General features: G+C 44.0%; 1 protein-coding gene across 9 annotated transcripts in view; it reads right to left on the bottom strand.

The window, feature by feature from the left end:
• Positions 1-2632: 2632 nt before the first annotated feature.
• The window catches only part of RASAL1 (RAS protein activator like 1), a 128266-nt gene continuing 104846 nt past the window's right edge, over positions 2633-26052 (bottom strand). For 8 of the 9 annotated variants that reach the window (XM_068239937.1, XM_068239956.1, XM_068239965.1 and 5 more), the window contains 9 exons: positions 21770-21962; positions 21484-21621; positions 18377-18521; positions 13758-13930; positions 6557-6697; positions 4605-4740; positions 4373-4523; positions 2987-3066; positions 2633-2894 (listed from right to left, as the gene is read on the bottom strand). In XM_068239937.1, coding sequence (XP_068096038.1) covers positions 2764-2894; positions 2987-3066; positions 4373-4523; positions 4605-4740; positions 6557-6697; positions 13758-13930; positions 18377-18521; positions 21484-21621; positions 21770-21962 — 1288 coding nt within the window. In that variant the 3' untranslated portion in view covers positions 2633-2763. The remainder of the gene's footprint in view (positions 2895-2986; positions 3067-4372; positions 4524-4604; positions 4741-6556; positions 6698-13757; positions 13931-18376; positions 18522-21483; positions 21622-21769; positions 21963-26052) is intronic. The other variant, XM_068239947.1, reaches the window with a different exon arrangement.

The following is a 26052-nucleotide window of genomic DNA, read 5'->3' as shown; positions in this document are numbered from 1 at the left end:
TCATGTTACCTCCAGAATCTGCCCCCCACTCTCCCTCCCAAATTCACTGTCTACAGTATGCTTCCCCCTGCTCATGTGACTCTTGTGAGTCCTTCCCAGGTCATTAGTGACAGCAGCGAGAGGTGGCAGCGCTTCCTAAAGTGGGCTGCATTTGAATGTTGCCCCTAGGGGGCTCTGCACGCCTCTGTTGGTAGTCATTCAGATGCAGCCTGGTCTTAGGATACGCTGCCATTTCTCCCCTGTTGTCTATAAAAAATGTGTAAACTATTTTATGGCCAGTTGCTCCCAGATTCACACTATGCTCATTTGTTAATTAGTTAGAGGTTAGGGTCACTTCCAAAAGGATGTCCTCATTGAGATGGAAGGGTCCAGTACGGAATAATTTGCATGCAAACTGTTTTGATAGCTAACATCCTCCATTAATGTTAATTTAGTGCATCTGTTTGGAAAGCAAGATGTGTACCCTGCCTATAATTAGGCTCTGCACACTTATGCTGGTAGTCATTCAGATGCAGCCCGCTTTGGGAAGTGCGGCCATTTCTCCCTGCTGTCTAAAAAATGTACCTTATGGCTAGCTGCTCCCATTTGATATTTATGTTTGCATTCCTGTCTTTATCAGAGGTTAGGGCTCTAACTGTAGTTAGGGCTCTAACTCTAATTGTAGCATCTGTTTTAAACACAGGGTGTGTATGTTACCTTTAGGGGGCTCTGCATGCCTCTGTTGGTAGTCATTCAGACGCAGCCTAGTCTTAGGATGTGTTGCCATTTCTCCCCTGAGGTCATTAGTGTCATACCACTCAACAGGGGCTCTGGTCCCTGCCTTTTTTTATACCTTACAGTGCTTACAGGTCTCAACTCTGCCTGGCTTCACTTTGAACACTACGAGGCCTATGACCCCTGCCAAGTACATTTCTGATAAGGTTCTCTGAGGGTGATCTCTCGGTTGACCCCATGCTGTATGTAGCTTCTCAACTCAATAGAGATGTCTGATCATATTCATTTCCTTTTAAACAATACCAGTTACCTGGCAGAGCCTCTGTCTCTAAAGGTGGCCATAAACTTATAGATGGCCACCAGACCAACCATCAGACAGATGTGATCAGAGAGGGACCTCCGCATGAAATCAATTCAAAATCTGTTAACCCGCCACCTGCCTCGCGTCCCCAGGCTTCCCCCAATCTTTGCTCCTCTGGCTGGCTGTAGTAATCTCACCTGTCCGGCTGGCACGTGTATCTTCCGTGTCTGGTTCTTTAACTTCATGCGGTAGGTCTCCTCCTCCCTGACCTCATTCTTCTCTTTCTGGTCATGTGACTTAAGTTAAAATTCAAACACTAGAGGGCCGGCATGTATGCCGTTGGCCCTCTAGTGTTTGGACTTCAACTTGTGTCACAGGACCAGGAAGAGAAGAATGACACACAGAGGAGGAGACCCACTGCCTGAAGTTAAAGCACTGGAAATAGGAGGACACACTCCAGTTGGACTGATGTGAATACTGCTGCTATTGTGGCTCGGCCGTTGCTGAATCGAATTCCACTAGCGACGTGCTCCCGACCCAAGCAAAATTTTCCATCTGGTCCAATCGACCACAGTGAATCTGCTGCATACCTATGGTAAAATTAAGTAGTGTATGGCCTGCTTAATACTTTCAGCCATAGATCTTAAAGAAGCATGCAGATTAGCTGATAAAAATCTGACAAGACTAGCTGTATGCTTGTTTCAGGTAGGTGATTCAGACACTATTGACCAGAAAGATCAGCAGGAAGCCAAGCAGCTGGTCTTGTTAAGGGCTGGTTCAGACGGGCGTTTTTGTGGCGTTTAACGCAGCGTTTCAGACGCAGCGTTTTTTGGGATCTACTGCCATCCCATGCAAGTGAATGGGAGCGTTTAGAGCTGGCTTTTGCAGGCTTTCATGAAAGCCTGGCAGTAGATCCCAGCGTTGCGTCTAGTCTCAAAAGCAACATGCTGCTTTCAGAGGCAGTAAACGCGAGGAAACAATAGCAGAGAAAAAGAACTGGTAGCCTTGAACGCTTTTCAAAAGCCTTCAAAAGCTAGCTTTTAAATGCTGGCATTTAAACGCTGGCGTTTGAACGCAATGCCAAGCAAAAGCTCAGCAGACGCCCGTGTGAACCAGCCCTTAATAGGAAATAAATATGGCAGCCTCCATAGTCTTCTCTCTTCAGATGTCCTGTAAGTATTGTACACTGTACAGTATTGTGTAAATGCCTATACAGTCAGTTTTGGCCATTTTTGATGCGTAAAAAAGTTCTATGTGTGTGAAGGAAGGAGAAAGTCACATGTAGCACAGGGAGTGTAATGTATGGTAATGTCATCATATGTCTGGCCTGCCAATAGTGGAAAGACATTCAGATCTGTTGTTCTGTATAGATGTCTTGTTCATTTTTTAGTATCAAAAACAGAAGCGCTTGTGCAAGGTTAGCTTTAGTCTGAAACAAATGAGCTGCAGTACTTGTATGCAGCATACTGAAAGCACAAATGCAGGTAATTGTGATAAATGATGACATTTAACACGTGCTCAACTCAGATCTTCAGGGACCGAACCGCGAAACTGCTGATAATCTCACATCTTCGGGAGCAAGGAAGTAAAGAAAACTTCGAAATAAGAGAATTCATGTTCAGGGTTTTGTTGGCATTTATTTGTTTGGCCTTGGAACAAAAAATACAAAAATCTGAGGAATGTTCGGCCATGTGTGTACAGTAATAAAAAGGAAATGAGTGCAGGTGTCGGCTGCCATGGTTCCTGCTCTAGGAGGTACAGCTACTGTGACTGTGATTTGGTGTGTCTTCTCTTTCCCTTCTCTCAAAGATCTGGTGTACTCTCTGCAGTTCCTCAATGACAGATAGCAAGCGTCTTGCTGGAGGAAACGATGTGGGTCCTAAGAAAGAGTGGGGGGAAAACAACACAGCTAATTCGTTATGTGACATCATTTCATAAACATCACCATTTTCTGCATTGGCCATACTCAACCTTCGCATCCTTTATCACTAGGACCTCTTGCTTCTGGTTTTCCTGTGGCTGCATCATTTGCACCATCCAGGTATTTACTCCTAGTAAAAGAAGACATATCATTTGCCAGGGAATGTGACATTTCTTAATGCATGAAAATATGCATGAAAGAAAAATAGTCTCCTAATTAATACAGCACATATTACACATGCTGCTTCTCTATTGACATCTCAAAGTGCTCTACCTGCCTATTAGTAATTCTAATTTGTATAGTGCTTTTCTTTTGTCAGATTCAAAGAGCTTGAGAGCTGATTCTCAGATGTCTTCACAAGGGTAACAGCAGTAATGGATTATATTTACATTACTAATCAGGAGACTTAGTGTTATTTTTGCATATTTATTTTCTGCTAAGGACACATTCAGTAAGCCATCCTGGAGCACTAAAGATCACTGGCATAGCAACAGAGGATGCAGCGGCTGCATCCGTATCGAGGCCCTTGAACAAGAGGTTCCTACTAGGGGCCCTCCTTCAATGGCAGTATTACCTCTTCAATGGTACTATGCTGGCAATGATCTATGCTTATAATGATCAATTCTATATATGCTTTGAATAGTGATGGTATTATTAGCAAACTGTTCCCCTCATCTGCTTACATCTACTATACTGTGGATGTCGTTGGCAGGTTTTGTTGCGCCATATGAATTGCTATGTATAGAGTGCTTGGGAGGCCCAATGTAAAACTTGCACTGGGGGCCATAGCTCATTAGCTATACCACTGCTAGGGAGCCTTGTCAAAGGACTCCTTACTGAATAGGTGACTGGTTCCCAAACAGGATTTGAACCTTGGTCTCCTGTGTCAGAGCTGATGTTTTTAACCCGCCCTTATTTATATCATACACATACAAATCCACCACTTATTGCCAGTACTTAGGTCTGTTGGCGTGTCTAGCAGATTTCCTTTACACTCCTTGAAACCCCTCATGGCTATTTTCTACTGCATGATTTCTAATCTGTGGCATGGTCCTGGGCAGCAAGGAAGTATCTCAGATGGAACTGTTCAGATTTGATGTAAAGATCACAGATCTCACTTGAGTAAACCTGCCACACCTACTAGGAGGTGAGAAGGGTTTCAATAAGAAAGTAAGAAAAGCAGACTCCAAACAAACAAAGAGGCAGACTCCACACCAGTTGTGTGTATGTTAGTAGGAACATGTGTGTACACAGGAGGCAACAAATAGATTCTCAAATGTATTTACAAAGGTAAAGTCAATAATGTATTAGAGACTATTTGGTGTTAATGTTATCTGTAATATATGTACACTGATAATTTAACAGAGGTAGTTTACACAACACTAAAAACTAAGGTAACTTTAAACCAAAGTAATCTAATGAAAAATGATCTTAACTCAGCTTCTAGGGAAGAGCTATTGGCAGACCTGAGCATGTCTTTTGCCAGCAGAAAATGTCGATATAACACCTGAGCCTCAGCATCTGGATCCAGAGGGTCGCTCCAGTCACCCAACGTTACAGCCAAATGTGTCCGGCTGCATCCTCGCACTATAAGACACAGAGCATGGCCTGATCAAAGATCATGAAGCTACAAGACACACAACACTGCAATGTGTACAGAAATCCTACCTGTGCGGTCAGACTGGAGACAGCATGTCCAGTGTGCATTACGATATGCTCCCGGGTGATAGGTTGTCAGCAAGCATTGGTTGCACAGACTGACTTTACGCAAGGCAGAAAGCCACTGATTCAGTTCATTTACATTCTGCATATGGAAGAAGAAATAAGTTCAAACTTGCTGTATATCAGCATCCTTCAGCATGAGCTTTAAGCATTGTAAACCACTTCAGGACCAAGCCAATTTTCACAATTCTGCAATGCCTTTGCTTAAAGGACTTACGAGCCCAAATAGCAAAAAAAAGATAAGTACCTTAGTTGCTTTTAAATGCAGGGAGGACGCCATCCGCGCCCTCCGTGCAGTTCCGCCGGGTCCCCGCAGTGTGATCGGCCCCCGTGCCGCTCCCGACCCCCCAGACGGGGTCGGACTCCCCTTCCTCTCCTAAGATGGCCGCCGGCACTGGCCGCGGCTGCGCAGTCCGCACACACGTTAGTGCGGCTGCGCAGCTCTAGGGCCCTCCCCCCGATCCACGCACAGTAGCGTGGATCGAGGAGGGAGGCCCTAGAGCTGCGCAGCCGCACTAACGTGTGTGCGGACTGCGCAGCCGCGGCCAGCGCCGGTGGCCATTTTAGGAGAGGAAGGGGAGCCCGACCCCGTCTGGGGGGTCGGGAGCGGCATGGGGGGCGATCACACTGCGGGGACCCGGCGGAACTGCACGGAGGGCGCGGATGGCGTCCTCCGTGCATTTAAAAGCAACTAAGGTACTTATCTTTTCTTTGCTATTTGGGCTCGTAAGTCCTTTAAAGGATATGTCCAGGCAAAAAACCTAATATCCACTTACCTGGGGCTTCTTCCAGCCCCTGGCGCCTGCGCAGTACAGTCCTGATGACGTCAGCGTGACCACGTGAGCCGCACATTGGAGCACAGAAGAAGTCAACCCGGAAGCCGAGCTGTCGAGGTCGGCTTCTGCAGCAGAGAAGACCAGGAGCCACAGGAACTGCAGAGAGGGCACAGAACGGCTGCCAGGGGCTGGAAGAAGCCCGAGGTAAGTGGATTTTTGTTGTTGTTTTTTTTGCCAGGACCTATCCTTTAAGTTGGTCTTGGGCAATTTTTACTCTACCAAACATATTCAGTCTTTTTTTTTTTTTAGGACAAATAGGGCTATATACAAAATATGTATATATCTCAAATAGCAGACGTAAAACTTTCAGAAACTGATTATTCCATATGTTTTCTATGCAGAAATGTCAAAATTATGTAGATTATTGATTTTTTAGGTACACTGCAGGGGCACTAAATAGAGAAGGAAAATAGGATTTTAAGACCGAAAAAAAATGATAATTATGCGATCCTAGTGATCAGCAGCCAATTAAAATCGCTCTTCATTTATTCCAGAAGGTGCCAGCTGTCAAAGTACACAAGAATTCTGGAGTAAAAATCTACAATGTGTCAGAAACTAGCATTCATAGACAGGACATAGATTTTAATAAGCATGGTCCTGAAGTTAAGTTTTAGACTAAATTTCACACTAGAGCCCCCAAAAAAGCAAAACTCAATGCTAACAGTATTGAGATTCACTGAGCATCTGGCTGTGAGGTCAGATGACATTTAGTGTGAGATGAGTCTGGCATTTGTTTGGTGGCAGATACCCACAAGGGGAAATTACCATGTTGCAGGGAATCATGGGTAGGACACAAGAGTAACAAGGAATTTACAGAACAGTTTCTCAATGTTTTTTGATAGCTGTTGAAGTTTTAATATGCCATTTGGGCAGTGCAGGGGTGTATCTGGGTAATATAGTGCCTATGGCAAACACTGAAATTTCATGTCAGAATTGTGTGCTAAGACATTTCATGTAACGTCCAGCAGAAGCAACGCTAACTGAATGTCGAGCATAGTCATGGGATTGACAACAAAATGCTGCCATATCATACTGGTGTGAAACTAGCCTGCCAATGCTCACCTTACACTGTATATACATTATGTGACCAGCCTGTAATTCACCATCTTGGGTAATAATCTGCATCATATTAGGCTGCTGAAATGCGTTTTCATCCACTCTCTCCACAGCACAGATCCGATGCACAGGAATAGAGGATCGCACCTGCAAAAGCAAAATCATTCATAAGCAGCTTATTGGCGCAGATACATCAGAACAGAAACTGCTATAACACCATCAACAGAATCTATGTTTTATCCATCTAATGTCCAATGCACAGCTCGATATTGACCAGAAACGTCCCCAGACCATAGTTTAAAGAACAAGTTAGAGGAATATGAGGCTGCCATATTTATTTCCTTTTAAGCAATGCCAGTTGCCTGGCTGTCCTGCTGATCCTCTGCCTCTAGTGCTTTTAGGCATAGACCCTGAACAAGCATGCAGCAGATCAGGCGTTTCTGACATTATTGTCAGATCTGACAAGATTAGCTGCATGCGTGTTTCTGGTGTGATTCAGACACCACTGCAGCCAAATAGACCAGAAGGACGGACAGGCAACTGGTATTGTTTAAAAGGAAATAAATATGTCAGCCTTCATATTCGTCTCACTGCAGTTGTCCTTAAAAGATTTTTGGATACTATGAAGTTATGTCAATAAATATAGCACAGAAACACCACTTTGTGGTTGCATAGCCTTGTATAGCTTGGCCAATTAGACCAACTCTGCTCTCTGGGTAAAGGGATTTTTAAAGGATAACTATAATGAAAACACTTTTGACTACCATTGGGGTACATTCACTAACAGACTGTAAACGTTATGTGTCCAGGCAACACATGCAAAGATTACCAGGCTTTATGCAAATGAATTCAACATGTTACATAATTTCCATTATACTGAAGGCATTGCATGCATAATGTGGGTTACACCATTTGGATAATGTGCTATGTACATTGAGCAATGCTGGTATCCTTAATGTGTGTTACCTGCATCGGTAAATAGTATCAGCAGTTAGTGAATATACTACATTGTAGCTCATATACAGTATATAGTGCTTTCTGAATGCATGTGATGTTTATCCAGAAATGTATAGAATGGTGGCTGCAGCAAGCCTTTCATCCCCCCTCTCCCCCCCCCCCCCCCCAAAAAAAAAAAAATTAATAAAAAAAAATTCATAACTATGGATTTTGGAATAGTTCACCAGCTGAAGACCTTATAAAATACACAAAGCAAATTCTGTTCCATTTTTTTTCCTTTCCAAAAGAAAAATGCACCTGAAATATATATGCAGTCTTGGGCTTACAAAATCCACTTCCGCAAATTCTATCGTACCAATGATTTTCACAGGTCCCTAAGCCCTCAGCAATACACACAATACCAAAAACAGTTTAACCTGTGCCAATTCATAGCTGACACAAGTGCAGTAGTAAGGTGTCCCCTACAAAGAGGAGCAGCTGTAGTATTGCTAGCCTGCTGTGCATGTGCAGCAAGCAGCATCAGCGGGATTAGGTAAAGAGGGAGAATTCTATTAGCAAACAAATGTTTGCTAACCCAGGAAATGCTAGAAATGTGGAGAAATCCTAGTGTGCTGCTGCGCAAGAGTCCTGGGACCAAAACAGAGGTGCCACAAATTCAATCTCCCCCAGCTGTTTGACTTATTTTTAAAAGTAGAACAAATAGAGCCATGAAGAACAAGTTGGTGGACTGAGGGAGCACAGGCAGTTGGGAGCAGAAGAAGGAGATAGGAATCAAGCAGTCTGCTTCTTTTTCTATAGGAGAAGGTGTGATACTGACATGAGGAGCAGTAATGCCTTCTTGTAGCGTACGAGAGGAATGGGCGCAGGAGACTTGGGTGCAGGATACAGCCGGTATATGGCTGATCCTGCTGCTGCACAAGTTCCTGGCCGCGCTAAAATACTATTCCCCCTCCAGGCCGCCATGGATGGTGGGGAATGAAATAATTCGGCTTCCAGCAATTGCTGGAAGCTGAATTATTGTGTTTTAAAACTACCTTATTTTTCTGACTATAAGACGCTCCGGACTATAAAATGCACCTAGGTTTACAGGGCAAGTACCAGAGAAAAAAATATATACTAAACCTGGTGCATCTATGGTCCAGGAACATCTTGTACATATTTCCCCCCCCCCCCAATTATTGGGTCTCACCGGTGTCTCACTAGCCCCTCTGTCCCATCTACCCCTTTGTGTCTCCAGTGTCCTATCTGCCCCCTGTGTTCTCCTGTGTCCCATCTGCCCCCATCTCCACTCTGGTCAGTGTCCTATGTCTCACTGGTCCCCTGCACCCTAATGTGTCCCCTGTGACCTCATGTGCATCTCTGAGATCAGTCTATCTCCATCTGCTCCCCTGTGTCCTATGTCCCCCTGTGCCTCACCAACCCCCTTTGTCCCATCTGCCCCCTATGATCTTGTGTGTGTGTTCAGTGATCAGACCTGTGATCAGTGATCTTTATTTGAAGCTGTGCACTGTGTTCCCCTGTGCCTCACCGGCCCCTTCTGTCCCTTCAGCCACCTGTGTCCTCTTAATAAATTCATTTTCTTACCGCTGCTAAAACAATGCAGCCATTAAGTGCCTTGCTCACTGGATCCTCAAGGCATCATACAGCCCCTGTAATTCTCCAGCCCCCTCTGTCCCATCAGTCCTCTAGTAAGTTACGACGTCTTGGGTGTAGAGACCCGAGACCTCCATGCAGCCATTCAGCGGTTCGCTCGCCCGCTGAAGCCTCCAGACGCTGTGCAGCCAATCAGTGGGAGCGCTGCTAGTCATTCACGGCCGTCTGGCATTCTGACTGGAGCCACTGGTCTCGGAGGCGGGGCCATGGCTCCGTCAGTGGGCCAATCACGAGGCTCCATCGAGCAAGGCACTGAATGCCTGCATGGAGGTCCCGGGTCTCTACACCCGGGACATCATTTTAGTAGCGGTAAGCGGTAATTAACTTACTAGGAGGACTGATAGGACAGAGGCGCCGGTGAGGTACAGGGGGACACTGGACATGGTGGCAGATGTGGCTAGAATGATAACGGGGCAGTGAGGCACATGGAGGCACCGGGCAGATGTGACAGAGGGGACATGGTGGCCAGTGAGACACAGGAGGGCACGAGACACTGGCCAGACGGAAGACAGAGACATAGGCCAGCTAAAGAGAACAGATGGGGACACTTATTGCAGGTACCTTCGGACTATAAAACGCACTGACTTTTTTCCCCCACTTTTGGGGAAGAAAAAGTTTCTTATAGTCCGAAAAATACAGTAACTTCAGCTCCGTCTTCTGACAGCGCCGAAGTTACTCCCCGTGCGCCCAAGTCTCTTATGCTGGATTCACTGTGTTCGCTGCTTGTAGCCCAGTCACACCAGGGAAACTGTGTAGGTGGATACAGTGCCTAAAGCCTGTAACCTTGATTTTAGATACTTTTAAGTTATGTCCATTATTTCATAGACTGTTGTGACCACAGCCACTTTTTTGCCAGGGCCCGGCTACTTTCATTTTGCACAGGGCCCATTGTTGGCTTTGTCTGTCACTGGCTAGAAATGTTCTAAGCTGGCCATAAACTGGCCCGATTTGCCGCTGTTTCGACAGCAGATTCGATCACTGGGATCGAATCTGCTGCCAATCGTTCACCCTACACGCCGAATTTCGATCCATTCCATCCGACCCCGTCGATCGCACCGTGCGGAAAATAACCGTCGATCGCCCGCGGGTAAAGAGCGCATCGCTAGCGGCGTTCGAGTGCCCGACGACCGACGCAATAGAGCCGCATACATTACCTGCTCCGCCGGCGCGACTCCCGTTTCTCCGCTCTTCTTCTCCGCTCTGGTCTCCGGCATGCTTCCCTTCTTCCTGTCCCGTCAGGAAGTTTTAACAGTAGAGGGCGCTCTACTGTTTAAACTTCCCCCAGACAGGAAGAAGGGAAGCATGCCGGAGACCAGAGCAGACCAGAGAGGAGAAGAAGAGCGGAGACCCGGGAGTCGTGCCGGCGGAGCAGGTAATGTATGCGGGATGGGGGGAAGCGGCAGCAGCACCACCACCACCACAGATTGTAAACGGTTTTAGGCTGAAATCGGTTCACAATCTGTTTGCAGTAAAGGTGGCCATACGATCCCTCTCTGATCAGATTCGATCAGATAGGGATCTGTCTGTTGGTCGAATCTGATGGCAAATCGACCAGTGTATGGCTACCTTAAATAACAGTCGGCTGATATAATCAGTGTACAATCAACTAACTGGCAGTACATAGAGGCTTTGATTTGCCAGATTTCAGTCCCTTTCTTGGTCAGGGGAGATTTGCATCTTAAAGAGAATTTTCTGCTCAATGGAAATCTGTTTGTTAAAGGAGAACTATCCGTGGCTGCAAGATCCTGCCGATCACTATAAACAGCCATGCAGAAGCATTGGTTATTACCCCTGCTGCACTGACACCGATAATGTGTCTGAGAATGGATGAGATAATGAATCAGACAGACTGTCACAGAGCGATGTGCTCTGCTTGGCAGACAGAAGAAACAGAAGTGTACAGTGTGCTCGGCTCACTACATTCCTGGGGTTTACATTGGCGGGCTGACAAACGGTAAACATGAGTAAATCCCAGGAATACAACAGAAGAAGCACACTGCTCTCATGCTGTTTATTCAGTCATCGGAACAGAGGATATCACTGGTGCCAGCCCAAGGGATTATCTCCACCTATAAGCGTAAGCAGGGGCGTAGCAATAGGGGGTGCAGCGGTAGCAACCGCATCGGGGCCCTTGGGCCAGAGGGGCCCCGAAGGGCCCTCCCTCAACTACAGAATTAGCTCTATATTGGTCCTGTGCTCATAATAATCACTTCTATAGATACTTTGAATAGTAGTAATCACTAACACACTGTTCCCCATCCCCTTCTTGCACCTCTGACACTGTAGTTGCCATTGGCAGGTTTTGGTGCGCCGTATCAATTGTTATGTATAGAGTGCTGGGGGGCCCCAATGTAAAACTTGCATCGGGGCCCACAGCTCCTTTGCTACGCCACTGAGCGTAAGCACTAATGTTCAGAATATCACTGGTGCAGCAGAAATGGAAGGATGTAGGGGGAAATCAGTGGGATAACCAATGAGAAGGAAATTAGAGCTTCATCCCCAGCCTCAAGGTTTGGTCTGGTACTTAGCGAAATTGACCTTACTTGCTGCAGAAAAAAGTGCTTTGATCTGATGCCCAAATTCTCTCATAAATACATTTAGCGTTCTACCTTATAATCTCTATACCTCTGTTCCTCGCCCTTCATTAGCTAGCAGTATAAGATACCTTGTATTATTATTATATTTTTATTTCCATACTTGTCTTTCTGTTTATTGTTTGGATGTAATATTTTAAGATGAATTCCACTGTTTTGGATTGTTTTTCAGCTGTTTTCAATTAAAATCTTTGAAAGCAAAAAGAAGTGCTTTGATGCTATACAAATGTCATTATTAGTTTGGATTTATACAAAAATACTGTAAAACCACACAAAGTGACAATTGGAGCCACTTTGCACACAGACCCCTAACAAAAAAAACCAAAAATCATTGTTGTCCTTTAAATGTGAAGCTATATCATCAATAGGTAAATAAAACACAACAGTCTGACCTACAGAATAATACGGTAACTTCGAAGTGGTTGTATGTGTATGCAGAGATTTGCTCATCAGTGTAAAACGTGGGCATGCAGCCCCTACTGGCAGATCAGAGTATTGCAGGTAGCATCCAAACACAATAACATACCCACCTCTGGTTACTGTCCCAGTATCATTGGCGCTAAAGTCTCACCAGGGACACCACCCCGTTTTCCTCTTTCAAGGATTTAAAGAAGAGATGGCACACACATGGTCAAGCACACCGCTGTACTGGAGTTTGTCAGAAATACACGATTAGTGTCAGGAAGAGCCCTTCATCAGGTACTCCATCCAAAACTAGTCCGATACATCTGACAAACTCCAATACAGCAGTGTGCTTGACCATTTGTGTGCTGGAGGCAGATACAAATGGCGCAGGACAAGCGCCTATTGCCATAGGCGGCAATAGTACAAGCCATGATTAGCGGCGAGGAGGTTAAACTATGGTGCCCGATAAATAGCGGGTGCTTTTTATCAGGCAGCATAATTTAACTTTCCTGTGGCAGATTGCAGCTTGTACTTTAGCCGCCTATGGTGGCACAGAGTAGGTACGGGGTGTGGGGGGGAGTAGTGTTAGGCAACAGGGAGTGGAGTAGTCCAGGGTTAGGCAGGTTGGTTAGGTTTAGGCTTAGGAAGAGGGAGAGTTCCATGTGAGAGTAGGGCAGAGGTATACATAACCTGCTCCCGGATTGCGTCTTCTCCACTTCAGTCCCCGCATGGAGATTAGCTGGCTGTAAAACTAACTAAACAGGAAGTGGAGGAGACGTGATTGCTGGGACCAGGTAATGTATGAGAGATGTTGGTAATGACATCATTTACTTTCGGTTATTTCATGTTTTAGGACCTTTCTGAAAGGTTAAATAACCTTATTAGCAAGACGTCATTATCGGCATCACCTTGCGCCATTTTTTTTTTGCGGCACCTTTTTTAAATGTACCCTTGTGAGCTGGCTCTTATTACTGAAGGTAAAGTAATGTAATCAATTACATTGGTGACCCCAAAGCTACTGCCATGACAGTGCTCAGAAAAGGTCCTAGTAAACACACTGAGATCTGCAGCAAATGTATCCCTCGCACTGATGTCCAGAAAGGTAATGGATCAGATGGGAATACCGCATCATCAAACACATGATGGCTGTTACCAAGGCCCTTCCTGTCACTGTCCTGTCACATGATCATTCACACATGCACACAGTACATCATGTGTATGATCAAGCAATATTTACCAACATGATCAATTACTCACTATCCAATCTGAACTCAATTGTTAGTTGTTTCTGAATGGTCTGCAGCAGATTTTCTCAGAAAATACAGGTATTTGATCAAATCATTAATCAGATGGGAAGCAAATATTGGCCATGTACACTGCCATTCAGAGCAGATTATGTCCTAAAATATCACACGGTGGTCACTGTGCATGTATAACTCTTGTCTGCTGTGTATGGCCAGTTTTTCTGCTTGTTGTCAGTGTTTCATTTCCTCCCTTTCTGTGAGCTAATGCTCGTATTTGTATGATGAATTTTGTGCCAGGTGTAGAAGGTATGGTAATGACACCAGCCCATAAAACCTCTACCAACATTCACTTACCTGCCAGTCTGGGGATTTAGAGTAGGACAGAGTCTGGCTGCTGAGCCAGAAATACCGCTTCTTGAAAGTAAAACGAGTAACCAAATTCACCCCTTCCGCTTTACGCTTGTGTAAAAATCCTTCCTTGATGGTGACTGATGGGTGGAAGAGAGTGCGAGAGGTCTGCCCACATTCTGCAACAGAGAAAATGCCTAGGTGAGTCATGCGGAATTCTAAATGAAAAAAGAGCAATGAAAAAATGTGACAAAATACAACAACACACAACTCTCTTGAGCTCAGGACCTGAAAGCTGCCAGACGGAGATGCCAGATGTCCCGCCAGGGATGCCAGAGACAGAAGCACAGCACCATGATGCTCGCCAGTGGGCACTTGATGGTTAATGGCTACAGGACATGTTGGGACAGTACACTGAAGTATAGCGCTATACCTGATACTTGCTGACTTCACCAGACAGCAACAAACTAGCTTATTTTCTTATTAAACATTTGTAATACTTTGTATCTCAGCCAGGAGTTCACATCTCACACCGATACATTGTGCCGCTCCGCGTAGCGGTATGCTGCAACGCAAGTTTAAAAAACTGTGATCTGAAAGGGCAGCAGAAATCCTTAGACGTCACTCTGTGGTGGGCACAGTAATGGGCTGCATTTCCACCCACTGCTGCCTGTATATAAACACAGTGCAAGAACAAAGTGCAATTTTTCATTGCATACAATCGTTTTTACCCAGAAAACCATAAGAGTTTCCAGCTGTACGTAGTTCCTGTGATGGGGATGAGGAGGACGGGCGTAAGAAGTAGTAGAGAAGTAGCAGAGCACATAGACCAAACGGAAGAGATGGCCATGTGATCATATTTTATATTTATATGCATTTTATATTTATTTATATATTTTTATAATAAACTGTCATGTGTTTTCATAAGTGTTAAAATGCATACCAATACATACAAAAACACATGACAATTATTAAGTTGCGTTTTTATGCATTTTACATAACGCATCAGCATGCCCAGAATTCAGTAATGCCTAACAGTATCATTACAAAATGACAACCCTTGCCAAATGCAGTCTAGAGTCTATTTTCCATATGCTGATTTAAGTAAAATAAAAGCTGTGTGGTTACTACTTCATAATCCAGTTTGACAGGCTTGGTTACTAGAATCAAGATATGGTCATAAATTTCATTAATATCATTCATGGGATAGCCTAACCTCTACTTTGCAATACGGCCCAGTTCACACTTGCAATAGAGTGGCCAACGGATCCGTGAAAACTGATCTGATCACCGGTTGAGCGGATCTGTTTTCACTCCATTTCTGTTCTGCTGCTTCCATTTCTTTCCCCACATCACTCCAGACTTCCAGACCCAAAGTGGTTTTGCCCCTTAAAACAGTCCATTTCTTCACTAGTGTGAAGAAACATTCAGTTTTTTCATTGCCCCCAATGCATCGCTTCAGCTTCCGTTTCCGTTCCGCTGGGCACAGTGGCCCAGAAAAATAGCTGCAGCAGGAAACTTGTGGTCCATTCAGCGGATTGTGCAGAACGGATCCATTTGAACGGACGGATGTGAACAGATCCATAGGTTAACATTGGGTCCATTTGCATACATTAGGATCCATTTCGTTTCAAACAGACTTTTTTTTTACCACAAATGTGAACCGGACCTAAATGTGTTGACAAAATGCGTCCTCATTTGATTTCTTTCCAAAATGATTGTGGAAACTGCCCCTGGCATTACACTAAAACATTGCATAAATGTCCAGGGCAGAAGAAAGAAAAGTATCCCAGCATCACTTGGACTGCTAATGGTTGGAATAGTGATCTGCTTGTTTGACAGAATCACTCCTTATTGTAGAGCAATGTATTAATATACAATACATGAAAACACTTCTAAAAGTAATATACAGTGGTGTGAAAAACTATTTGCCCCCTTCCTGATTTCTTATTCTTTTGCATGTTTGTCACACTTAAATGTTTCTGCTCATCAAAAACCGTTAACTATTAGTCAAAGATAACATAATTGAACACAAAATGCAGTTTTAAATGATGGTTTTTATTATTTAGTGAGAAAAAAAAACTCCAAATCTACATGGCCCTGTGTGAAAAAGTGATTGCCCCCCTTGTTAAAAAATAACTTAACTGTGGTTTATCACACCTGAGTTCAATTTCTGTAGTCACCCCCAGGCCTGATTACTGCCACACCTGTTTCAATCAAGAAATCACTTAAATAGGAGCTATCTGACACAGAGAAGTAGACCAAAAGCACCTCAAAAGCTAGACATCATGCCAAGATCCAAAGAAATTCAGGAACAAATGAGAACAAAGTACTGTAATTGAGATCTATCACTCTGGTAAAGGTTATAAAGCCATTTCTAAAGCTTTGGGACTCCAGCGAACCACAGTGAGAGCCATTATCCACAAATGGCAAAAACATAGAACAGTGATGAACCTTCCCAGGAGAGGCTGGCCGACCAAAATTACCCCAAGAGCGCAGAGAAAACTTATCCGAGAGGCCACAAAAGACCCCAGGACAACATCTAAAGAACTGCAGGCCTTACTTGCCTCAATTAAGGTCATTGTTCACGACTCCACCATAAGAAAGAGACTGGGCAAAAACGGTCTGCATGGCAGATATCCAAGGTGCAAACCACTTTTAAGCAAAATGAACATTAAGGCTCGTCTCAATTTTGCTAACAAAAAATCTCAATGATTGGCAAGGCTTTTGGGAAAATACCTTGTGGACCGACGAGACAAAAGTTGAACTTTTTGGAAGGTGCGTGTCCTGTTACATCTGGCGTAGAAGTAACACAGCATTTCAGCAAAAGAACATCATACCAACAGTAAAATATGGTGGTGGTAGTGTGATGGTTCGGGGTTGTTTTGCTGCTTCAGGACCTGGAAGGCTTGCTGTGATAGAGGGAACCATGAATTCTACTGTCTACCAAAAAATCCTGAAGGAGAATATCCGGCCATCTGTTCGTCAACTCAAGCTGAAGCGATCTTGGGTGCTGCAGCAGGACAATGACCCAAAACACACCAGCAAATCCACCTCTGAATGGCTGAAGAAAAACAAAATGAAGACTTTGAAGTGGCCTAGTCAAAGTCCTGACCTGAATCCTATTGAGATGTTGTGGCATGACCTTAAAAAGGCGGTTCATGCTTGAAAACCCTCAAATAAAGCTGAATTACAACAATTCTGCAAAGATGAGTGGGCCAAAATTCCTCCAGAGCGCTGTAAAATACTTGTTGCAAGTTATCGCAAACGCTTGATTGCAGTTATTGCTGCTAAGGGTGGCCCAACCAGTTATTAGGTTCAGAGGGCAATTTTTTTTCACACAGGGCCATGTAGGTTTTGAGTTATTTTTCTCACTAAATAATAAAAACCATCATTTAAAACTGCATTTTGTGTTCAATTATGTTATCTTTGACTGAGCAGAAACATTTTTTGATGAGCAGAAACATTTAAGTGTGACAAACATGCAAAAGAATAAGAAATCAGGAAGGGGGCAAATAGTTTTTCACACCACTGTAAATGGGTGTAGGTGATTCCAATAGTGGGTAAATTGCCCAGGGTCACCTAGAAGAAAAGCAGAGAGACCGGGAGACCAATGTTGCAGTACCGTTAGGTAGTAGGTCAGATATAATGAATGTGATAAATACTCAATAAGGTGGGTTGCAGAGTCCTGTAACCACCTTTTAAGCCAGCGGGAAAATAACCATTCCCGATCGGTCCCCCAGGCCAAACAGGAAACTAGATGGTTGCTCACCTTCAGACCTTTCAAGCATGAAGCTAATCTTGTCAATTCTGACAATTTTGTCAGAAACACCTAATCTGCTTGTTCAGAGTCTATGGCTGAAAGTATTAGAGGCAGAGGATCAACAGGATAGCTAGGCAACGGGTATTGCTTTAAAGGGGCCCTATGGCTAAAAATTTTAAAATTTAAAATATGTGCAAACATAAACAAATATTCTGTTAGAAAAATGTTATACAGCAAGGACTATTCTTAATCCTCATGGCAGAGACTGAGGAAGGAAGTACCTGACTGTGCTCTGCTTCAGTTCATCAGCTGCATGTCAGCATACTCTGCCTTATGTCCCCGTGTGTGATGGCTGTGGCAACCCTCAGTTACAGATGACAGCAATACAACCAACCACCTATTATCTTTTCATCAAGCAACCAAACACCTATCATTTCTTGATGTATCTGATGACCGTGAACTGGGCTCTGATTGACTCCTGTTACCTGCTTGTTTGCTTTAATTCCTCATAGAACAGGCCTATGGACTAGTCTTAGCATCTACAGTGGAGTGTACTTAACTGCTTATCTTGGCTGTTTGTGTTCAATAGCTATTGCAAAAAACACAGTTCTATAACTGCAATTGTGAGAAGGGAAAGATTAGAAAGATTGAATCAAAATGCATGGCTCAGGTGAAAAGCAACATCTTGTATCCTAGTAACAAGCAGTCATATGAATCCCATTTCCATATTAAGTGTCACTGGCACATCACACAATGAGGGAAACAGGTGTGAGGGTGACAAAGACAAACAGCAGGACAAGCAGAAAATATAAAACGGAAAACTATGAACAGGGAAAAACTACTAACTACTGTTACTACACACCAACATCACTGTCCATGTCTATGAGTCTGTCCAGGAAATCCCGCAAACGGCCCACACTCTGCTGAATAAGAGGATGTAAAGGGGACATCCATTGTTCCTTTCCATGACCCAACTGCTGCCCAAGATTTCCAATACTTTGGACGGCCTAAAATAAACACATACAAAGAAATAATGAAAGTAAATACAATTGTATTACACAAGAGAATATCATGCACTTGAAACAACAGGCATTGCGAGATTTCAATACCAAAGACCTAAGAATGAAATATGTAATTGCAATAAGGGGGATCTTAGTACCACGAAACCTAAAAGGCCTCTAGTCACTGAATTACTGAGTTCACTGAATGAAAGAAAGTGGCACCCAAAGCCAGCAGTGGTCCCCGTGCAGAATCAATGAAGGGGGCCCTAGCAAATGTAGCATAGTACATGAACCTAGGTCACATTCAGTATTGACTGTGTTAATGTAGCACACATTCTATACTTGTTATGACTGGGCCACAAGCAATTATCACTGCTTCTCATGGGTTACAGAGAGAAGTACAGCCTGCACAAGCCTGTGCCCGCCTCTGATGAAAGCATTACTGCACATCTTTTGTGTTGAAGTTGCACGTCTAACATGATTTAAGAGCATGGCCAGTTTTAACATAAATGCCATTCCAGGGATTCTTTATGTTATTTAAAAGATACAGATTAAACTAACTCATAAACACTTTAAACTTTGCAACATAACTTCAATAAATGTATTTGTGGAACTAAAACTAACTGTAGTGAATAGCGGAGATACCGCCGCATGGGCAAGCGGCATGGCGGCTATCTCCGCGTTCCAGCCGGCGGCTTCTGCCGCGCAGCAACATGATGCTGGTTCGCCTGGTCCTTCTAGTGCACACAGATGGAGAGCTACGCGCGCGTGCACCAGGCGACAGGACCTTTATGCTAGTAGAAGGGGAGTCAGCTGATCATGCTGATCAGCTGACTCCAGCTATGCTCCGGATTGGCTGAGTGACTGGGGCGGCGCTGTGGAGCACTTTTGGTATATATAGGACTTGCCTGTCAGTTGCAAGCTGTCTGCTGTTGCGAACATTTACGTGTGAGCGCTCAGACCTGAGTCAGATCCTACAGTGTGTTAGAACCAGCTGGAGCTGGGAATTCACACTGAGTCAGATTCCATTGATAGCTTTAAAGTACTTCTGTTTTGTTACTGTTTATGTGTTAGACTAGTTCCCAGGTGTTGAGACCAAGGACCTCACACCTAGATTAGGATTGATATATTACTGTTACCTGTTATGATCTTTGGCTTTCCTGACTACTCTCCTGTCCTCTGATTCGGTACTTCCGCCCATCTGATTAACCGTTGCCGACATTGCCTGTACCTGGATACTGAATCAGTCTTTTGCCTCTGTACTTTATCTGTCCGTGTGTTGCCGACCTGGCTTGTCTGACCTTTCTGGCTGTCACCTAGCCCTTGGGTGATCAGCCTTACTGTACTGTCTGAGACACTTGCTCCTCAGGTGTTCGTTAGCTGCAAGCTCAGTCTTATGGTCACTTGCTCCTCAGGAGATCATCTTGCAGCACAGCCAGTGGTCCATGCCCTCAGGGGTCCACTGGCCGCAGTACAGTCTGATTCCCTGCTCCTCAGGGAATCCTTGGCTGCAGTACAGTCTGATTCCCTGCTCCTCAGGGAATCCTTGGCTGCAGTACAGTCATAATCATTCTTGCAGCACAGTCAGTGGTCCATGCCCTCAGGGGTCCACTGGCTGCAGTACAGTCTGATTCCCTGCTCCTCAGGAAATCCTTGGCTGCAGTAGTGTCTGTATCTCCCGCTTCTCGGGAGATAACTTCTCCAATTACTGTTGCACCAAACACATTACCACATTGGGTGTCCTGTGTCTAGCTATACTAGTATTATTGGTGATTCTGCAGATCACCACATAATCAGGTATAGCATCTGTATTATTGGTGATACTGCAGATCACCAATAATCAGAGAAAATCTGTGTTGCTGACACCAATCGTTACACTAACAGAACCAAATTTGTATTCTCTCTGTAGCAAAATTATATAGGGGAATAAGAGAATACAAGGCCCTGTGGGTTGTAGACTGGTGCTTTAATGTAGACCATTAAGACTGGGTTTATCTTAAAGAGAAACTGAAGCAAAAAAAATGATATAATTATTTGTATGTGTAGTACAGCTAAGAAATAAAACATTAGGAGCAGAGACATAAGTCTAATATTAATATTGATTCCAGTACAGGAAGAGTTAAGAAACTCCAGTACAGGAAGAGTTAAGAAACTCCAGTTGTTGTTTATGCAAAAGAGCCATTGAGCTCCACAACTTTCAAAGTTGCAGAGAGCTCTGTCTTCTGAAGCTTGTTATCTCAACTGTCAGTCACTGTATTGTTTTTTTTTCTTCTGCAGAGGACAGGGCAAAAGTTCTCTGGCCTGCTCTGTAAAATCATTTAGAATGCTGAGTAGTATGTAAACTGCAAATATAAGAGAATGAACAATGTTATAAAAAGAACACTATATAACTGAAAATAAAAATATGAAAATATTTTCTTTGCTACTAATGTTCTAGTAATTATCCGTACTACACAACCAATTCATTATATCATAATTATTTTCGCTTCAGTGTCTCTTTAAAACCCATTGAGTTGGAAGAAATCAGTGATAGTGTGGTTAGATGAAGAATCTATTCCCTCAGTCTGCAAATCTGGACTACTACTTACTCAAGTGACATTAACTCTCACCTGTCAATGTAAAAAACGTGTGTTTTCTATCTCAGGTCCTTAAATACCTCTCAGACTCAGTCAAGCCTTTGGACCAAGCAATGTCAGAGGTGTATTGCGTGTGAGTGACAGCTCGACCATGCCTGTCTCCAGAGTGCTGACTGGGAGCAGTGATGAGTGCACAGCTCAGCCAATCCTGTCCTGCAGAAGACAGGGTAACTAGAGAGGGCTTGGGACAGAACCTTTCATAAAGTGGTGGTAATCAGGAGCCCTCCACTAACGTCACCAAAATTAAGGTGTTTTGGAATCTTTTTCAACTATTACACAGCAAACTACAGACAAAGCCAAAACATGACGTAGAAAACCCTTGTCAGACGAACCTTAGCAAGCAGAAGTAAAGTCCGGGCAATGCGTGGATCAGCGTGATGCTCCCGTAAGTGGAACAGTTTGGGAGTGAGTATGGCAGGAGCAAAGAAGCGCAGGAAGAGGAAACCACTGATAGCTGCATACTTGACATCCTGGGTTTAAGCAGAAAATATGAATTGGGCATTATCCATTGAGTTCCCCCTCCCATCGGGCTGTCTCTCCTGCTCTTCTTAATATTGACATATTTCTATGTTTTGAAGCTTATAGCTAAGGAGGATGCAATGGCAGTGTTGCTCTCACCTGATTGGATGGCCCAGGAAATCGCCCCTCCACACGTTTATGCAGCTGCTTGAAGCAAAGACGCATGCCTGGTGGGCACTGCTCTACTGAGCCCAGGATGGCATCAATGATGTCACTCAGATAGCCTCTCAAAAATTCCACGCTGCTCTCTCGAATTTGCTGCTCAGAAACTGATCCTTTAAAGGAAATACGTCTGCAAAGAAGAAGCAAGACAGACAAAACTCCATTGCACTTATACATATTCATCCTCAAAATCTTTGCGTGTGTATTGCAAAAGACTATAAGTGACTAAGGAATTCACAGTTCAAACAATAGCTTTTCAGTGATCATGGCTGGGGACAGAGGTTGCACAAAACATACAGTGATTATTATGCTGAATCATAGTAAAAGCTTATTGAGCCAGTTCATCAGATAGAGGTCCAGTAACAGGTGACAAGGCCTAGAGCAGACAATCTCCTCCTCATGCAAATCACCCTTGTTTCAATGTTGAGGGACAAGGGGTTCTCTCTCACCTTAGATGTTCCAGGAAGAGGTGGAGTAACATATGGGGATGGGTTGGCTTGGGTGTGTTGCTGGTCAACCCCTGTATACAGGAGCGATCAGATAGATACTAGCACAGAGGTAAGTAAGTGAAAGGGACATTTCACTAAAAACATTACAATTTAAAAAAAAAAACACACTGGTGTAAAATATTTTACTGAAAAAAGACTGACATTATTGCTTTTAAAATACATTTATGTGCGCAGTATAGATCACATCCATTATAAATTCATGTCTACTATTCAAACCCTTAATCTGTTCTCCTTTCTAAACCCATTGTCTGTTCTCAGCTGAGCCAGCAAAGTACATACAGAATATACATTATACAGCCTAAAGCTGTATGGAATTTGGAAAGCAGAAAGGAGGGGACAAGACTCACCACAGTTAATGCATCCAAATACTTTTATTAATACTGTACTTAATTATACAAAAAAATTCTAAAAGCAAGTAGCAAGAAAGAGAGATCAACACTTTGGCCATGAGTTCCTCTCAGAGGCGGACATAGGCCCGTGCAGGCCGTGCAGCTGCACAGGGTCCCCATGCCCTCTAGGGCCCATGCAGCTGCACCACAGTTAGGGCATGATTGTTCTGTAGTCTCTGTGTATTTCTCTCTGAGATCCAGGAGGAACAGTGATATTTGCTTGTGTCCCAGTCATACACAAGTATGGAATGTGTGCTACATTAACACAGTGCCCACAGAATGTAACCTGGATTAATGTACTTTTATGTTATCGACATTATTTGGATCCAACCGTAATCTGCTATGATTATGGCCATTCACATGGGGCCCCTTCATTTATTCTGCACAGGGGCCCACTGTTGGCTTTGTCTGCCACTGCCTCTCCTCTATTGTGGGGAATGCAGGGATACTGTGAAAGAGTGTCTGCTGATAAATGTCATTGAGGGGAAAACTAGAAAGCTCTCTATACTGGACACATAGATGTATTTTAAAACTCCTGAAGCAAAAAAATATAAATTAATAAAAGGCGTTTGTATTCTAGCACAATTGGTAGGTACCAATTGTGCTCGATTAAAAACTCCTTTTAATAATTGGTTGTTTTTTTTGCTTCAGGAGAAGTAAGACAGCCTCTCCTTCTTTTATAAACGGAACTGTAGATATAAAATAAACACATTGTTTCACTTACCTGGGGCTTCCCCAAGCCCCCAGCTGCTGTCCTGTCCCGTGCCGGTCCTGCCCGAGCCTCCGTTCTTCCGCCGCTGCTCGGTCCCGTACCTCGACTTGTAAGTCGACGCCAGTGCAGCCCTGCCAAGCGTATCCTTTCTTCACGTTCCCCTCTGCAATAGCGGGGAACGCGAAGAAAGGATACGCATGGCCAGAGCCGCGCAGGCGCAGTGGCCCGGCGGCAAAACCGAAATTAGCTGGCCGCGGGAGAACGGAGGCTTGTTGAGGAGCGGCACGGGACAGGCCGGCTGCTGGGGGCTTGGGGAAGTCCCAGGTAAGTGAAACAATGTGTTTATTTTAGATGTACAGTTCCGCTTTAAGTTTTTATATCTATGTGTATTTTATCTCGAGGTCCTATATATATTTTTTTGCGCCTCCTAGTCACACCTCCTGGGGAGGTTAGGCCTTTTAAGTCTAGTGTTTGGCACTAATTCAGTGTCTTTTTGAGGAGAGTAACCATCCAGATCGTGATTGGTCCTGGAGAAAACGAGCGGGGACAGTACTGCTTAGGGCTGGTTCAGATGGACGTTTGGAGGCGTCGCCTTCATTGGCGTCGTGGGCTTTCAGCAGCGTTCGTGTTGCGTTTGGATGCGGTCGCATTTTTTCTTCCCCTAGGGGGACATTAGCCGTCGCAGTTAACCGCCCCTGGAAGCAACATGTAGCTTCCAGGGGCTCCTTGAACGCCAGGGAAAAATCGGGACCCGAACGCCGCGTTCATGTAAACGCGCTTGAAACCTTGGTACAAACGCTCCCATTCACTTGAATGGGAGCGTTTAACACAAAGCCCTGAACGCTGGCTGTAAAAGCTCTGCAAGCGTCCGTCTGAACCAGCCGGTTGCAAGGATTGCACCCTACCTTTGTAAGTATATTCATTATGCACATAGCATTTCCAACTCTAAATGATATTGCACCGTTGGGCTCCTGGTCTCTTCTCATCCCCTACAGATGACCATAGCTTGTTGATCATCTGGTACCCAAGCACTTCACAGTGATAAACAGACATAAAAAAACACCACATGTGTTTTATCATTTTCCATATTTAACATATAAAGATTGGGAGCATAGCAAAGTCTCATTCTTTTTCTAGAATACATCACCAAAGATATTACAGGCAATTCTCACACTAATAGTACCTGGATGGCCAACTCATGATCATACTTAAAGGGAACCTGAAGTAAGTAAAATTATTTAAAATAAACACATGCTGTAGCTGCAAATAAATATTACATACTAACCTCACCATCAGTTCCTCTCAGAAGCTCACCATTTTTTTCTTACAGTGATCCCTTCCAGTTCTGACAATATTTTGTCAGAACTGAAATATACCAGTTGCAGTCAGTTACATACCAGCAGCTGTCAGTTACATCTAAATGTGCAAGGTAATGTCCATGTTTCCCTATGGCTCAAGTGGGCGATATTACAGTTTAACAGTGTGCTGACCAGGAAGCTGTTATGGGGTAATGGCCATTTTTAAAATGGAGGGAGAATTCCATTGATCACAGTGAACAAATGGGATGCAGGAGAGGAGAAAGAGATTAAGGAGTAGACTACACAGGAGGTAAGTATGACTTGTGTATGGTTATTTTGACATTTTTTATTTTCAGTTCAGATTCTCTTTAACAGGAACCTGAAGTGAGGGGTATATGGAGGCAGACATTTTTTTATTTTAAACAATACTAGTTGCCTGGCTGTCCTACTGATCCCCTGCCTCTAATACTTTTAGCCATAGACACTGAACAAGCATACAGATCTGGTGCTCTGACTAAAGTCTGACTGGATCAGCCACAAGCTTGTTTCAGGTATGTGATGCAGACACTATTGCAGCCAAAGAGATCAGCAGGCCAGCCATGCAACTGGTATTGCATAATAGGAGATAAATATGGCAGCCTGCATATATTCTCACTTTAAAGAGAATCTGTATTGTTAAAATCGCACAAAAGTAAACATACCAGTGCGTTAGGGGACATCTCCTATTACCCTCTGACACAATTTCGCCGCTCCTCGCCGCATTAAAATTGGTTAAAAACAGTTTTAAAAAGTTTGTTTATAAACAAACAAAATGGCCACCAAAACAGGAAGTAGGTTGATGTACAGTATGTCCACACATAGAAAATACATCCATACACAAGCAGGCTGTATACAGCCTTCCTTTTGAATCTCAAGAGATTATTTGTGTGTTTCTTTCCCCGTTCTCATGCACTGAAGTTTCAGGCTGCTTGTTTCTTCCTGCAAACAGCTTTGCCCTTGTCTGTAATTCTTCAGTATGTGAAAGCCCAGCCAGCTCAGAGGACGATTTATCCAGCTTGTAAAAGATAAGAGAGAAGAGAGAAGCTGCTCTAATCCTAAATAACACACAGGCAGTGTGCAGAGAGGGGCCTGGAAGAGGGAATTCATAGCAGAACCACAACACTGAAGAACTTGGCAGCCTTCCAGACACAGTCTGACAAGTCTGACAAGAGAGAGACAAGTTGATTTATTACAGAGATGGTGATAGTAGAACGTGCTGCAGTAAGCCAGAGCACATTAGAATAGCTTTTTGAACTTGAAGGATGATAAAAAA

The sequence above is a fragment of the Hyperolius riggenbachi genome, chromosome 1 (assembly GCF_040937935.1).
Source record: "Hyperolius riggenbachi isolate aHypRig1 chromosome 1, aHypRig1.pri, whole genome shotgun sequence".
NCBI lineage: Eukaryota > Metazoa > Chordata > Amphibia > Anura > Hyperoliidae > Hyperolius > Hyperolius riggenbachi.
Note: the sequence above shows the minus strand (reverse complement) of the source record. Positions and strands in the feature narration are given on the sequence as shown.